The 16,038-nt window shown below is 52.3% G+C and overlaps 1 protein-coding gene across 8 annotated transcripts; it reads right to left on the reverse strand.

The window, feature by feature from the left end:
* Nucleotides 1-3,753: 3,753 nt before the first annotated feature.
* Nucleotides 3,754-11,623, reverse strand: SMIM45 (small integral membrane protein 45). Of its 8 annotated transcripts, none has more exons than XM_074326467.2 (4): nt 11,310-11,623; nt 10,313-10,423; nt 8,630-8,844; nt 7,629-8,264 (listed from the first exon to the last, which is right to left on the reverse strand). In XM_074326467.2, exons 3-4 carry the CDS (start codon nt 8,828-8,830, stop codon nt 8,067-8,069), a joined length of 399 nt encoding a protein of 132 aa, XP_074182568.1. In that variant the 5' UTR covers nt 8,831-8,844; nt 10,313-10,423; nt 11,310-11,623; the 3' UTR covers nt 7,629-8,066. The 8 variants fall into 8 exon arrangements, with proteins under 8 accessions (XP_074182574.1, XP_074182568.1, XP_074182567.1 ...); XM_074326466.2 differs by lacking the exon at nt 10,313-10,423 and adding an exon at nt 9,067-9,162 and having other exon boundaries at nt 11,310-11,621; XM_074326473.2 differs by lacking the exons at nt 7,629-8,264; nt 10,313-10,423; nt 11,310-11,623 and adding exons at nt 3,754-4,487; nt 9,067-10,288 and having other exon boundaries at nt 8,589-8,844.
* Nucleotides 11,624-16,038: the final 4,415 nt, after the last annotated feature.

Here is a 16,038-nt window from a genome sequence, read left to right on the forward strand (position 1 = left end):
TGGGCTGCCCTGGACTCAGGGCCACCTGGGGTGTAGTACCCTGCTGCCTGCCCTCCCCAAATCTGTTCTGTCACCCACGGACTCTGACCCCTGGAGAGATGCCTCCAGTAAGGATACTCCACATATGACCACACTCAGGCGGTCCCAGAGCCAACCTCACTTCTGCTTTCCCTCTGCATTGCCCCCATATCCTGTTTAGTTCTGTGACTCTCAGGCCATCTTGCCCACCCACCTGAGGCCTTTCCTCAAGCAAGCTGAAATTCCTGGAGGCTAAAGGAAGGGCTGTCTCCTTCAACTACTATTCCCTGAGGCCCTGTGTGCTCCAGCTGGCCCCTGTTTAAGGCCCTGAGGATGCAATGCTAACCCAGCCCTGGGCCTGTGAAGACCCACAAGGCCACCCAGCCTGGCTCTAGCATGTGGGCTGGGCTGGGCACCCTTTTCTGCTTCTGTCATAGCAACAGTAATAATAAAGATGGTGATAATAATAGTTACCATTTACTGAACACTTACTAAGTGCCAGGGCTAGGAAGGAGCTCTCAGTCTGTTCAGGAAGATGAGGGTATAAATAGATCCTTACAGTAACTATAATACACCAGTGACAAGAGGAAACATCCTGCCAGCGCTCCCTCTGACCCAGGAATTAGGCTAAGCATTCTCCTGGCATCTCCTTTAATCTTTGCCTCGTCACCTGCCTTTTGCTGATGAGACATCGCAGCCCACACAATGCTGTGTGCTCTGGTCTTTTTTTTCCTGTGTGTTGCTCTCCTTAGCGAGTAAGCCACGTTGGCCAATAGAACTTTCTGCGATAATGGAAATATCCTATATCTGTGCTTTCCAACGCAATAGTCACTAGCCACAGGCGGCTATTGAGCACTTAAAATATGGCTACAGTGCCCAATGGATTGAATTATTTATTTTATTTCATTTTAATTAGTGGCTGTCATATTGGACGGCACAGTTCTGAAGGGCCTGGATTTTATTCTTCTCTGAGTCCCAGGGCCTGGCAAGAATCAGCCTGACTTGAGGTAGAACAGAGGGGGCTGAAAGAGGGGACGTGTTCTACCTGGCCAGATTGGTTAGGGGGAAAATTTACTGACCTCTCCCCGGTAGACTGCATTATCTCTGAGATGCAAAAGCCCTGAGCTGAAGTCAAGGGCCCTGGGTCCCCTCTTCACTTTGGCCAATAACCTGTTGTGCAACTTCTATGAGAGCACTTGCCCTTCTGCGCCTCAATTGCCTTTTCAAATAGGGACCAGATGCCCTCGTGTAGTCTGTTCTAGCTTGAAGATCTAGAATTCCTCCAACTGGCTCCCTGCCAAGCTATTAGAGCCTTGAGAGCAAGGAATGAATCTCATTCATCTCTATTTCCCCTGCCAGTCGGCTGTCTGCCAGCTTTCTCCCCCAATGTTGAGGGGCCTGAGGACACTGCCTGCCCGTTCATTACTACTGGCCGGGGTTCAGCTGCCCTCTAGTGGCTCAAAGTAGCAATGACCTCCTCTTATCTGTACACTGTTTTTCCCCACCAAGAGATAGAACTACAAGTGGCCTCAAAGGACAGACCTCCACCTAAGCAAAAAATCAATGTGGTGGCCTCCCAGACAAGTGGCACAAGCGCTGGAGTCGCAAGCTTGGGCTCATTACAGCTGTGTGATTTTGAACAAGTCACAATCTCTCTGAGCTCCAGTTCCGTCATCTATAAAATGGGGATTATATCAGTCAGGATGGGTTAAATGATGCTACAGTAACAATTCCAAAATCCCAGTGGCTTCTAACAACAAAGATCTATTTCTTATTCATGCTTCATGTCCCCTGTGGTTTGGAGCAGCTGAGGCTCTGCTCCATGTCTTCTTTACTCTGGGACCCAGCAGTCACCTTCAGAAGCCTCTGGTCATTGTGGCAGAGGGAAGGGGGTGGGAGTGCTGCTGAATCATGCACTAGCTATTACATGATTTGGCCTGGACTCACTTCTGATCACAACTCAGTGGCGAGAACTAGTCACGTGACCTACCCAACACAAGGCGGCCATGGGGTGTAACCCTGCCAGGTGCGAGAGCTGAAGAGCCAGAAATATTTGGTGAACAGCACTGCTGACCCACTCGTGTGTTGTAAGAATGCAGTGAGAAGTATGAGCTCAGACCACATTAGCCATTCAAATTGTTGCCTTGTAAGTCTGATTTCCTTTTATATTTACCCTCATGATGTCCCGTGACTTTGGCATCAGTTCCAGCTGTTTACAGCTGCAAATACAGAGAGGAAATGGACTTGCCAAGGTTCACACAGTGAACCAGTAGCTGGACACCCAGTTTCCAGGATCCAAATTCTGAGCCCCTCCCATTTTATGGGAGGGGGGCAGAAGGGGCTTTGCCCACCCAGGGTTCTCTGTAAGAGGGTTGACGGACAGTGTGAGTCTTTTGAGGGAGCCCTCAGCCTCTGCCCGCTTCCCAAAGCTAGTCTCTCGGCCTTCCCAAGCCCTTCCTGCTTGCCAGAGTGGAGAGCTGAGGGGGTGGAACAATGACAAGCCTATGCCGCCCCCCGGGACCAGAGTCCGAACATTGCAGCCATTCCTGCACATTCCCGCCTCCTGTCCTCCTGTTCTGGGCCTGGCCCAGACACACCCACCATATCCTGACAGCTCCCAGATGGTGGGAAAGGAAAGCTCCCAGGACTGCAAAGCCTCCCAAGGCATTTTAAAAACCTGCACAACAGCTTGACCCCCAGGAAGCCTTCAGGCCTCTCTAAAGTCTTAGTCTCTAAGCAGACGGGTAGTCACTGGCAAGAGTTCCAAAGAGACCGACCCCATTCATCCCGCAAGCTTGCTTTCATGGAGGCCCTGCCCAGTGCCAGGCAGGCTGTGGCCTGAGACAAGGAGACGCCACTACTGCTCTCTGTAGACACATGAACAAATCACAACACAAAATTAGTGCTGGAATGGGGAAAGCTGCCGATGGGGTCAGGGAACTCTTCCTAGAGGAGGTGACAATTGGAAGGTCACCAGGTTCTCTATCTGGACTTAACCCTTACTTGAAAAACCACTTTCTGGTTTGCAGTCTCCACTCCCAGCCCTTACTGCCATTCCGTGTTTCAACCACATGACCCCACTCACCATCCTTAGAAAGGTCTGGCTTCTCTCTACAGCTTTGAGCTTGCCCGCTCCTCTTTCCCTTAAGGGAAAACTCTTATTCAGCCCTCAAAATCCAGCTCAGTAGTTATATCTCCCAGGATGCTTTCCTTGACAAACCCCTTCCCCAAGAGTTAGGCACCTCTTCAGTTCTGTTTTCAGTTTTTCACACATACTTCTCTTGCTGCAATTACAGTTTTCTAATTTGTCTGTTTGCACATCCGTTTGCCCCTCCCGTTTGTCAGCTCTTTTGATTCAGGGCTTATATCTTCTTTGTCTTTACATTCTTGGGGCCAGGCCTAGTGCTGGGGTAGAGCAGGTACATGACACCCCCCGTAGGGCTCCAGAGGCTCGCTGTAGGACGCACAGCATTTATACAGAAGGTTTTCTGCCTGGCTACCTCATTTGACATTTGCTGCAACCCAGTGAGGCAGGTGGGGCAGGAGTGATGGGAAAACAACCAGCTCTCTGCAGAGAGCCTGTCATAAGCTGAGCACAATGCTGGGCTTTGGGGGCGGGGGGGGGGGGGTTGGAGGGAGGGCAGACATTTATCTGGATTCTCAGTGCCTGGCACACAGCACTGGTTGATGAATTCAATTATATGTCTCAGTGCTAAGGAAACTCGCCCAAAGACATGCAGTTTAAACAAACAGTTTTATAGGATTTACTGTTGTCAGGCCCTAACCTCAAGTTGTTCCCAGCACAGCCCTCACATGCCCTGGCAGATGGAAAAATCTGTCTCCATGCGCACTGGCCTGTTTCTGTAGGCTCTGCCATCTGGGTCAACCCTCCCCCTTGTAAAAGAAAAAATGCTGAGGACACAGTCTGTTGTGTGCCCTTAACGTCCCATTTGAATCATTTCTTTTTAGTATCTAGAATCAGAAAATTTGTCTTCCGTGAAGAGTCTGTTTCTCCCTTCTATCACATAACAGGAATAAAATAACCTCTTTGTGTTTCCCCTTTCTCTCTGGCTGCCAGGAAGCTCAGAGACAAGTAAAAATTTTATAGTAGGAGTCAAGAGTCAGAATATTTCTTTCTCACCCCCATGTATGTGGCTCCTTTAGCTGAAACCTTCTTGGGTCCTTTATGAGAAGAGCAGATGTAAATAAACATTTACGTAATGGGCCTTGGAGGACAGACTGGGAAAGAACCCAGGTTTAAGGGCAGAATCAGGCGAGTCCCTACATTCTCCCGCCTCAAGCTGCTCCTCGGCAGGCAGCACGTGGAAGGCCCTGCCGCGGCCTGTGGCGAAGGCAGCTCTCCTGTGACAGGATCATTTCCTGCAGAGGCTTCGGGGACGTGTGGGGACGTCACAGTCAACATCTTCCCTGCTGAGGCTCTGAAGCTCGTAACCTCGAACACATTCACACTTCAGACCCGGTGCGGCCAGAATTTTGATTTTTAAAGAGAAGTCGGGGGGAAAAAAGAGATTTTCATGTGAAATTTCCTGACTCATCAATGTTGCCAACTAATTTGCATGTTTTTCAAAACACTGTGTTGGACAAACCAAACGTGGCGGCCGGCCAGATTTAGCCTGCGGCCCTCCCGGCTCAGCTGGTCAAACCCATTCCACCTCCAACAGGGTCTGTTTGATGTCCTGGCTGGCAGTGGGAGAGCAGTTTACATCCTTTCTTCTGAACCCTGCCTTCCCCCCCACAACAGCCCAAGAAAGCTACTTTGTTCTGAGATGACCCGAGCCCAGTTCATGTTGGTCCAAGTGGGACCTGATCCAAGCTGGACCATAGGTGGGACGCTGCCCCAGCCTGGGGTGATTGATTTAAAATGGGAAATGGGTGGGCAGCCGGATGGCTCAGTTGGTTAGAGCGCATGGTGACTGGACTTGGAGCTGAGCTGCGCCCTCCACAACTAGGTTGAAGGACGTCGACTTGACTTGGAGCTGATGGGTCCTGGAAAAACACACTGTTCCCCAATAAAAATTAAAAATAAATAAATAAAATAAAATGGGAAATGGGTGCCTGATCTAAGATGAGCAAATGAATCCCTTCCCTGGGGATATTTGCACTTGAGGACAGAGAGGGACAGGAAACTCTCCAGTGGCCTGACCTGTAAGACAGAGAACAAGGCAGCAGCTGGCTGCTCCGTTTTCCATGCTGCGGGTTGGGGGTGGGGGTAGTTAATGAAGTGGGCGCACAGAAGCTAGAATAAAAAACGGTGAGAGAAAGACTCCTAAGGGGGTCTGAGTGCCTGGTTCTCAGCCTGAGCCCCTGCTACTTCCTGCCCTACAGGCCCAAACACCCCAGTGTCCTCACGGTAACTTCCCCTTCTTACCCAGCCTAGTCAAACTGGGGTGTGTGTCCCATGCAATCATCAGCCTAACTCATGAACGTGACTTCTGCTTGGGCCCTTCCTGTCCTGCTTCTGACCATGGCTGGGAAACAGTTTTCTGACAAACAGGGCAGCCCTGAGCTTCTAGTCCTGGCTTCCCAGCTCTCTCCCCCGTGCTTCACATCTCTGCTCTCTTAGACTCACATTGAAGGAACTCGTGAAATCCAGAGCCTCATAATGGAAGAAGTTTATTTCCTCAGAAGGGAGCCTAGAATACACCGGGGCTGGCAAGAAAAACAGGCAGTGTCGGACTAGCTACCCAGTGGGTGGTGCTGGTCCCCCCCATTCTTGTGAGGGGTGATCTGAAAAGCACTAGAAAGGCCCCACCCTCCAAGGGGTCCTTAGAGCACCCACTCACCTTCCTACCTGCCTCTGCCACACCTTGTCTGCCCTGGCAGCCTGTACCCAGAGCCCCAGCTCACAAGCTCACCAAACTCTGGGGCTTCCTGTCCACCTTCACTGTCCCAGTCCCAAACCTGGTAGCAGTAATCCCCAGGTGACCCTCAGTGGGTCACTTCTCTCTGAGCTTGTTTCCCCCTCTGTTTTTCACCCATCATCTCTTCTCTTCCTTTAAGTAACAGTCGCTACCTCCGGCCCCCATCCTCTCAGACCACGTGACCAGTAGAGCTGCCTCCTTCCTGGCTCCAGTGGTAGGTACCAGAGATGCCTGGCAATCAGTGCACCCCATCCCCTGAGCCCACATGCCCTGGGGGCCCATGGGAGTTGACACCCTGACCTTTTACTGGAACAAGATGCATGCTGTCCCCTGAAATCAAGGCACTAAGGTCTGTGTGAGCTCGGGGACTGCCAGGCACCTTACCACCATGAGGAGACAGTCCACCTGAGAATGAAACCCATACAAAGCAAAGCAGGACTGAGACAGAGAGAGACAGATGGAGAGAGGGCGTGTCCCGGTGACATCCTTGAGCCTTAGGGTTCAGCCTGAGTCCAGAACCACACCCTTTCATTTTAGCTATTTTCAGTTTGGTCTCTTGTGCTGCAAGAGTCCGGGGCAGTAGCAAGGGGAAGCTGTCTGGTGTGGGAAATCTCCCTGAGCTGCAAAATGTTCTGCTGGATGAGAGGTCAGGGCTGTGAAGCTCAGAAACAACAGGGCGGGACAGGGTGAGGCAAGAGAGGTACCCAGGGCACAGAACTGAAAGAGGCACTCAGCCGTGACCCTAAGGTTCCTCTCTTGCCTTACCCTGGCCCGGCTCTGCAAAGACAGCCATGGCTTTGCCTGGGGAGGAAGAGCCACCGCCTCTCCCGGAAGTGAGAGAAGGCAGCCTTGCCCTCCTTAACTCCTTAGATGGGGCATGTGCAAGAGGGGGCCCTGGTCTGGGGTCCTGAGATCCGGTCCACATCTCAGCCCACTGCCCTGTGGGCTCAGGCAAATCCCTATGAATGTAATGGTAGTGGTCTCCAAGCGTTGTCTGCATTTCAAGAAATGGACTTTTTAAATGGACAATCTCCCAGCTAAAGACTACACTTCCCAGCCTCCCTTGCAGCTAGGAGTAGCCATGTGACTAAGTATTGACCAGTGGAATGTAAGGGGTACAGCCATCAGGGAGTGTCCCTCAAGTTGTGTGTGGGGGGGGTGCTGCCCCTTCCACCTTCCCTCCTCCCTGCTGCTTGGGAAGTAGAGGATCCTCCTGGATCGTGCCAGCATCCCAGGCACAACGCAGCAGCCAGAAGGGAGCAACTTGGGTTCCTGAACACCGCGTGGAACTGGCCACCAGACCAGCTCTGGATAATCTCCCCATGGAATATATCATGAGAAAGAAAGAACATTCTACTTGGTTTAAGGCCCTGTTGTTTTGCATCACTGCATGAATTTATATCCTAACTGGCTGCCTACCCCAGGGATTCCAGTTAGCACTTTTGGTTGTCCCGAGACAGGGTGGGGTGGTAGGAGCAGTGCTACTGGGTAGAGACCAGAGGTGCTCAACATCCTGTAACACTGCAACACGCAGGACAGCCCCCATGACAGAGAACATCTAGTCCAGAATGTCAAAGGGTCCAAGTTGTTGCTGTTGAGAAACTCTGCCTCTCTGAGATTCATTGTCCCCACCCCTACAATGGGGACTCTTGAGCTATCGTGTTTTCTATGAGGACCCAGTGAGATAGACATGATCCTACTTTCAGGAAAGCAGACAGTCTGCAAAGATCGTCATGAAGTCTTTTTATTGCAGTAAATTAAGGTGTAAACCCCAGAGGAGGAGAGTGAGAGTGAGGCAGGCTGTCAATCTACGTCCACCCTGAGGCAACAGTGCTCCATACAGGAGGAGGGATTCAGGGTGGGGGTGGGGGCCCAGGGGACCTGGCTCAGGGGTGCTGGGCTGGCCCTGGAGGGGAGAGGAGGGGCTCCTGCCATCCACCTCAGCCTTGGGGAAGGGGAGGGACAGAGGAGTCCAGCAGAGGGAGGGGTATGGAACAGCTGCTGGTGGCCCCTATACCACCCAGAGTTCACCCCATCCACACCACCTCCTGCCCTGCCTGGGGCCCCACTTTCCCTCTCCCACGTACAGACATGCATCTTCTTCCATCTACGTGCCTGCCCACCCACCCAGACTCTCTTTCTAACACACACACACACCTCCTTCCCCTACGGTCTCGCCCCTCTGCACACCCCACGCACACACAGCAATGCCAAGCCTGAGTCCAGAGGGGTGGTGCTGGGTTGGACCAAGCTGACATCCCTCCAGATGGGGTCCTTTCCCTGGGTCAGTTTTGAAGCCTGCCAGGTGAAGCTGTGGGGTCGGTGCCATTGGGTGGAGTAGGGATCTGCATATAACTGGGATTTCTGTGGGGAAACAGGAGATCTGGAACTTCAGGACTCCAGGTGGAGAGAGGGGCAGGAGTGCTAGGAAGCACAAAGGCACTGGGGGCCAGCGGGGGATGTCCCCCAAGCTGGGGAAGGCGGGCATGGGGCGAGCTAGCTTGAAGTGGGGAGCAAACCTAGGGCCAGAAACAGCAACACCTCAAGGCACCCAGGTGCCCCATCTTTCAACACCCGGACACAGGGGCCTCCGCTGAGAGAGCCCAGGCTGCAGAGGGATGGCTGGACGATCAGAGGACATCCTCCCTTTGCCCGGGGTCTCCAGCTGGGTAGAGCAGGGGAGGGTACCTGGTGCCTGCCCCCTAGCCCAGAGTCAGCTCAGCTCAGACCTCTGGGCCCCCGAAGGCCAGGTTGTCGCGGACCATCAGTGTCTTGCGGAGGTCACGGTCTGCCACGGGGCGCTGCATACGCCATTTGTGTGCTTCCTGCAGGCCGGGTTCGAAGTAGTAGATGCAGGCGCCGAAGCCCATGAGGATGAGGACAGAGATGACCAGGTAGACAGGCACGAACCAGTCCAGGAAGTGTGGCATTGTGGCGGCCTCGGCTGCTGAGACATGGTCGGTGAGGCCCGGCACAGGTGACCCTTGTCCTGCCCGCCCACCCAAGCAGGTCCACAGAGGTTCACAGAGCCAGGAGGTCCGAGCATCACTTTATCAGTGGGCAGACAGGCTCAGGAGAGTGGAGGGCAGTGCCTGATCGAGACCAAGCGCCCTGACCAAATTCAGAGCTGCCCCCATCACGGAAGACCCACCCAGCTCCTACTCACCCTTAAAGAAGGAGGCTGAATGCCTGGCTCGGCCCCTTTCCAGCACATGTGCCCTCAAGCAAGTTGCCTGACCTCTCTGGGCCTCAGTGTCCTCCCCTGTGGAAGGGGACACTAACAGTCTGATGGGGACCCACTGAGGTTACTGATCCCTCAGAGATCTCAGTAAAGAACAGCTTGGCCGGTGTCTCCTCTGAGCCCACCCCCCAGGCCCAGACTGCGCAGTTGCAGAAGCTGCCGCTTGCCACACCCCACAGATGAGTGGGTCCCCGCCACCCGCACATCCTGGCCAGCTGTGGCTGGTGAAAGCGTGGAGAGCAAACACCCATCCCCAGGGGACCTGGTTGAAATCAACAGAGGCTGCATAGGCTCCCAAATTCAGGCCCATGCCCACTTTCACGACTCTCAGAGTATGGGCAGAGGTGCTAGCCCAAACAACTTGGGCCTTAGTTTCTGTGCCTGTAAAATGGGAATGAAAATAGTACCTCAGTCACAGGGTATTGTGATTGTTAAATGAGTTAATTTATGTGAAGTGCTCAGAACCAGTGCCTGGTACATAATAAGTGCTGTAGAGTAGTATGTTCTCATTCTCTGAGCCTCAGTTTGCTTATCTGTAAGATGGGCATCAAAGTAGGACCCACTCTCTTCGGGCCCTTGTGACTGTTGAACAAGACAATGCCTAAAGGGCACTTAGCACCATGCTGCCTGGCACATAATCAGCACTCAGTGAATATTAGCTATTGTGATTTCTAGGGAACCAGGGGTGGGAAAGCAGGAGAAGAGAAGATCGCAGATGTAAAGTACTTCACAAAGGTCACATACACCCAGACCCCTCAGGATGGCCCAAAAGTGCTCACCTCTGCTCTCTGCCAACCTCCCCAGCCTCATCTCCCACCCTACGTGCCGTCACACGGCACCACTTGTTGGTCACCTATGTGTTCCTTTGTTTTATACAGTCACCATCTTCGCATATGCTTTCATTTTCCCTGGAAGGAATGTTGTTTGTGTTCATCATCACATGGCAAACTCCTATTCATACTTCAAAAGCCAGATCCCAGATCATCTCCTCCAGAAACGGGATAAAGCAGGACCCATTTCAAACCCTTCCTGAGCTGTGAGAAAGGGATAGGGTGAGGAGCCCACGTCTGCCTGTTGGAAAGCATTCACAAACCTTACAACAGGCCTATGGGGTAGGTGTGACTGCCCACATTTTACAGAAACTGAGGCCCAGATAGGTTTACTAACTTGCCTTGGGCTATCCAACTGGGAAGTGACAGAGCTGGACCCCAAAACCCAGCGACGTCCTGAGATTTGAGATCTCCTAGGTGGGGAGCCACATGAGCGAGGCCCACCTTGGCTTCTGGGGAGGGAAGACAGGGGCTGGATGGAATGACTTCCACAGCAGGCTGAAGAGAAGCCCCAGCTTCTGGGACCTATCTCCAAACTCCAGCTTTTCTTGTCCCCCTACTTCCAGATGGGTCTGCAAGGTGGGCTGTGATGCAGGGGAGGGAGAGATGCTGTTTGCAAGTCCTGCATCCATCCGGAGCCCCTCCCGTGCCCCACAGGGCCCCCATTGGCTGTTCTGAAGCACAGATACGTCTCAAGGTGCCCTATTCATGGAGGAATCAAATGAAGAGTGTGATAATGGCCCAAAGTCAGGGCTAGCACGGTGTCCTCCTTACCAGCTGCCTTTCTAGAGCACCAAAGATAGAATTCAAAATTGCCTGGTGCTGCCTACGTTAGGAGGGGTGGGGAAGGGGATCCCCAAACAGGAAGGCTGCTCCAAATTAGCCTGACTAAAACCAAGGTGATTTGTACTCCCTCCCTTGACCCCAGTCTCCTGTTAGCTTAAACACGAAAATGGGGTGCTCTGGCAGAGGTGCAATGTTATGGCTCTGTGGAGCAGAGATCAGGGTCCCCCAACCCCTCCAGCCCTGTGAACAAAATCCCAGGCCTTCTGGGGAAGACTGAGGACCCCTAGCCCATTGCCTGGCTTCTCTGGGGACTGGCCTAGCTGAAGCAAAACATTCACTGGCATTCTGTGTGACCTTGGGCCACTCCTCATCCTCTCTGGACCTCAGGGTCCCCCATACACAGTGCTAGGATGGGGGAGGGTTAACAGATGATCCATAAGTAATTTTCCAGCCCCATTCCAGCCAAGGTCCTGTCTAGGACAGTCCCTTTCCCTGCCTCCCAAGCCATTGGCACCACTCGGTCCCCCACCCACCGCATGCCCGCAGACCCACCTCAAACCTGCAAATGCCTGTTCCCAGGGCCTCTGCACTGAGCACACCGCCTCGGCCTGAGCAGCTTAGCGTTGGTCCATGGATTCAGTCTCAGCTGCTGTCCCCAGAGATACTGCCATCTGTGGCCATCCTGGGTGCCGGAGGCAGAGAAAGGGCGAGGCCAATGCCCCTCACGGTAGATGGAGCTTCTCAGGCTCAGGGGCTGTGACTGGGCCAGGAGAGGGCACTCCTGAACTGGCTCTGCAACCTGGTAGCTCTCCCTGCCCATCAGAGACCCTTCCCTCTGCCCCCCACCCTCAGGATGGGAGGAGGCGGGACCTGTCTCAGCCAATCAGCAGCTTGGCAGAGCAAAGGCTTTATCCTCCGTTGCCATGGCAACCAGCTTTTTCTTCTGGATCCTTTGCACGTGGTACAGACAGGCAGGGCGGGTTTGGAGGAGTTGGGAGAGGCATGGGAGCCGCCGAGCAGGCTGCTGGGCCCCATGGCTGGTGGGCCTGGAGAGGAGGAGACCCTGGATGAGATAACTGGGAGGGTTTGGAGGCTGGCCATTTGAGGGTAAGGAGAGATTGGGGTCCCTGGCAAGTGGGTGGGGAACAAGCAGTGACCGGTAGAGACAATGAGGGTCATATGTTATAGAAGGAAGAACCAAGATTGAGGCTGAGAGTCTGGTCCAGGGTAGCCTTTGCCATGAGCCAGACACTGCTTTCAGTGCATTATTTATGTTAACTTGTTTATTCGTCACTAAAGGTCACACAGTGAAAAAGTCATAATGCCAGGGTCTGAGCCCTGGCCTGGTCTTCATGCACCCACACAGGAGCTGCCCCTCATGAACCCCACACGCCCCCTGGTGGGATATGGCCTGAGATAGTTGGGTTCCCAGGCACTGAGCACCCCCATAGGCCAAGCACAGCCCCCTACATCACTTCATTTGGTCCTCTAGCTGCATTGGTGTTGTGAGCCCACGTACCTCCTCCTTCTAGGGCACCTAGCTGCCCAGTGACAAAGTTAGGGAGGGAGTGGGGGTAAGGTGGGAGGGTTCCACCTCCCTCCTGTATTACACAGAGTGTCTGCAAAATGTCAGGCGCCCAGTGACATTCCATACACAGCAGTGGTTTTTGTCTCAGGAGGAGAGAGCAGCCCCAGAGGCCCATGGGATGGGGAAGACACTTCGGGGAACCCCCTCCCTGGGGCGTTCGTTCCCAGAAACCTGAGGATGGGCAGGTGGGAAAGACTGTGGGTGAGATGACTTCAGGACCCTGGGTTCGCCACCCCATGGACACCCTGCCAGCTCTGGGCCCCTGCAAGGGTGGTGGGTCCTTTCCAGCATATGTGGGACGAGGGGAGTGAGTTTGAGTTCACAGAGGGATTCTTACTGAGATATAAGGGACATCAAAATACAAACCTTAAGTGACGAATTTTTACCTGTGTATACACTTGTGCAATCACCAGCCGTCAATGTCTGGGGTACTTCCATTACCCCAGACAGTTCCCTGAAGCCCTTGCCAGTCAATGCCCCCTTCCCAAAGGCACCCACTGATCTGATTTCTATCACCATAGATTAGTTTTGCCTGCATTTGTATTTCATATCAATGGAATCACACAATATGCACTCTTTTGTGTCTGGCTTCTGTCGCTCCGCACAGTGGTTTCACCAGTCACTGGTTCAGTACTGCAACCTGTTTATCTCTTCACCACTGAAGGAAATTTTGGTTGTTTCCAGTGTTGGAGTATAATGAGCAGAGCTGCCAAAGTGCTGCGCCTAATGGATTTGTCCATTATCTTGACTGTGGTGGTGGCTTTCTATGTGCACATATATGTCATAACTTAGCAAACTGTGTACTTGAAATATGTGTAGCTTCTTATATGTCAATTATACTTTAATAAATCTGTAAAAAATGTCATCAGTGGCCTTTAGATATTGTTTTCGCCTCCTGATTCTTTATTCACATAAAAACTTAGAGGAAACTCAGTATGTACAGAGAGAAAGCCAGAGCAGCTTCCATTAAATGGTGGGGTAGGGTTTCTGAACCCCACCCACACAGCTTCCCCCTGCCCCTCACTGTGCCCCTGAAGCATCCCCCCAGGGCTCCACAGAAGCCCACTTGAAAACCACTGGCCCAGAGGGTCTCTGATGGCCCTGCCAGCTCAGGGTGTTCTTGACAGAAAACTTCCAGGCCTGGGTCAGGTCTTCCTGCCAACCCCTACCTTTCCTGGATCCTACATACAACTATTTTCTATTGCACTGCCAACGTGAGAAGCACCAACTCATCCTGACATCTCAGCCGACAGTCACTTCCCCAGCGCAGTGTTGCAGGGGCTCCCCAGGGATCCTTCATGCACCTTCCTCTGGGTTCCCACTGCTCCGGGTGGCTCTTACCCACTGTGCTGCCTTTGGTTGCTGTCTGCCCAGTGGTGTAAGGGCATAGCACTGATAACTCCCTGGGCAGGGATGACATCTCCGGGACCCGGGTCACTAGTGCCCAGCACCAGGCCTGGCCCAAGGCAGGCACTCAGCACATATTAATGAATGGCTCTTAGCTCAGTCCCTTCTGGAAAGTGCTGACTAGGATGCAGTCTTTCCATGACTCTTTAAGGGCCTCAGTCCCCTGGCCCGCAATCACCTCTCCAGCCTCATCTTCTCCCCACTCCATCTGCTTCAGCTACTGGCCTCCTTGCTCAGAAGTGTCAGGAATGCTCCCCCGGGGGTTTCTTAGCACGTGCTGCTCCTGCCTGAAGCTTCTTCTTCAATATACTTAATTGACTCCTCTCTCACTGAATTTAGGCATCTGCTCAAACATCACCTTCTTACCGAGGCCTCCCCTGACCTAAGGTAGCTTCGTCCTACCTGTTTCTGTGTATCCCCTCGCCTGTCTTACTTTATTTTCATAGTACTCATTACTACTTAACTTTCGGGGAGTCCCCTCCACACCCCTTGCCATGAGGAATCAAAGCCCCACTTGTGCTGGGGCAGGGGGTCCATGAAGCCAGTTACTTCCAGCTGTTTCTAAGCAAGATATAATTGGATTCATGTGGAGTGAGAAGAATTTAGGTTAAACAGGGAGTTTGCCTCTGCTCTCCCAGATGTCACAGCAATGAGCACACTGTGTGACCATGGTCTGATTCCCCCATCACACTGAGTTGATCAATAACGTCTGATTTGCCCATGTTCTCAGGGTAAGGTATTGGGTTTGCCCTAGGAAATAATGAATAAATCACTGCTGAGAATGAATGAATAAAAGTAAACCAATCCATTCATTCAACAAATATTTATTGATCAACTATCATGTACCAGTCACTTTTTAAAGTGCTGTGTATATGAACTGACACAATCTCTGCTCGCATGTATCTTATGCTCTAGTTGGAGAGACAATGAGCAAGTAATTATATAACTCAGGGCCTCTTCTACAGGCCCTGAGCGTCCCTGCGTATGCCAAGAAAGCAAGATCCTGAAAGCTCTTTACCCAGGCCATTTCTCAGGGCTGTGTTTGCAGCCAACAACCTTGAGGGGTGAGGTAACATCTCCTCCTGGATACAGAACAGGCCTACCACTCACTATATATAAAAGCAGTGAATCTCTAATCCTATAATGCCATCCACGAGGTCTATGGGCATCCATGATGGGTCTTTTGCGGGGATTGGAGGACATGGGGAACTGACACAAACAAACATGAAACCCTGGTTATAGCTTTTACCATGAGTAATAATGGCCTTTGTCTCCTACTGAGGAGCTTCATGTCTTCTGCCGGCCTCTGTAAAACAGTAACAGACTATTATTAAACACTAATAAACTGTACTGCTTATTAGTATGATAAAACCTCAGGGGCTGCACAGTTCTTGATATGTGAAGTGCAGATTAGTGCTATTGAGAAAATAGCACAGAAAATGGGAGATAGTGAGGGGGGGCTTGCTATTTTAGATAAGTCGTTAAGAAAGGCCCCTCTGACAAGGTGACATTGGAGCAGAAACGTGCATAAGTGAGGAAACAAGCCATGTGACTGTTTAGGGGAAGAGCATTTCAGCCAGAGGGAATCACAGGGGCAAAGGTCCTGAGGTTGGAGGATACTTGGAATATTGGAGGAACAGCCTAATGGCCCGTGTAGCTAGAGAGGGTGTTAGAGGGAGAAGAGCAGAAGACGAGATCAGGAGATTGTCAGGGGCCAGAACTCACAGAGCCTCAAAAGCCACATCAAGTGCTTGCAATGTACTCTGGGATGGGAACTACTGGTGAGTTTTGATCAGAGAAGTGGCCTGCTCTGATTTCTGTTTTAAAAGGATGACTCGGATTGCTGTGTGGAGAATAGCAGGTAGCTCCGGGGACCAGGGTGGAAACAGGGAGTGTCATGCAGAGACTCAGCTCCCACTCCCCACATAAGAACGCAGGCTATAAGTGAGGCCAAAAAGGAACACCCACGGAGCCATGGATAGGGGAGTCATATCACTATAGTCTCGCTGGTGGCTGGGTTGGAGACACAAAAGAAAACATCTGCCAGTACCCCAACAAGTGGTCTTCCTGAACCTCAGTCTCGCTGGCCGTTAGGCAAGACACAGGAAGTAGGAGCCAACGATATCTGCCCTTCGCTTGCTTCTCTGACTGCCAACCAAACAACCAACCAACCCTGCCAGAACAGTTATATTAGTAGCTAATTGGCTAACTGGTTACAGCTGACGGCCATCTACCACCTGAGCCAGCGCCTGTCCGCCTGTCCGCGTGAGGCCGAGAGCCTGGAAA

This window comes from Rhinolophus sinicus, chromosome 1, assembly GCF_057876585.1.
Source record: "Rhinolophus sinicus isolate RSI-liver-muscle chromosome 1, RSI-T2T, whole genome shotgun sequence".
Taxonomy (NCBI): domain Eukaryota; kingdom Metazoa; phylum Chordata; class Mammalia; order Chiroptera; family Rhinolophidae; genus Rhinolophus; species Rhinolophus sinicus.

Excerpts from the sequence above, each read along its gene's own strand:
- SMIM45 (XM_074326467.2), bottom strand. The coding sequence starts at position 8,830 with ATGCCACACTTCCTGGACTGGTTCGTGCCTGTCTACCTGGTCATCTCT. Across the intron at positions 8,265-8,629 it reads TGGCCTTCGGGGGCCCAGAG|AAATCCCAGTTATATGCAGA; the intron begins GTCTGAGCTGAG and ends GTTTCCCCACAG.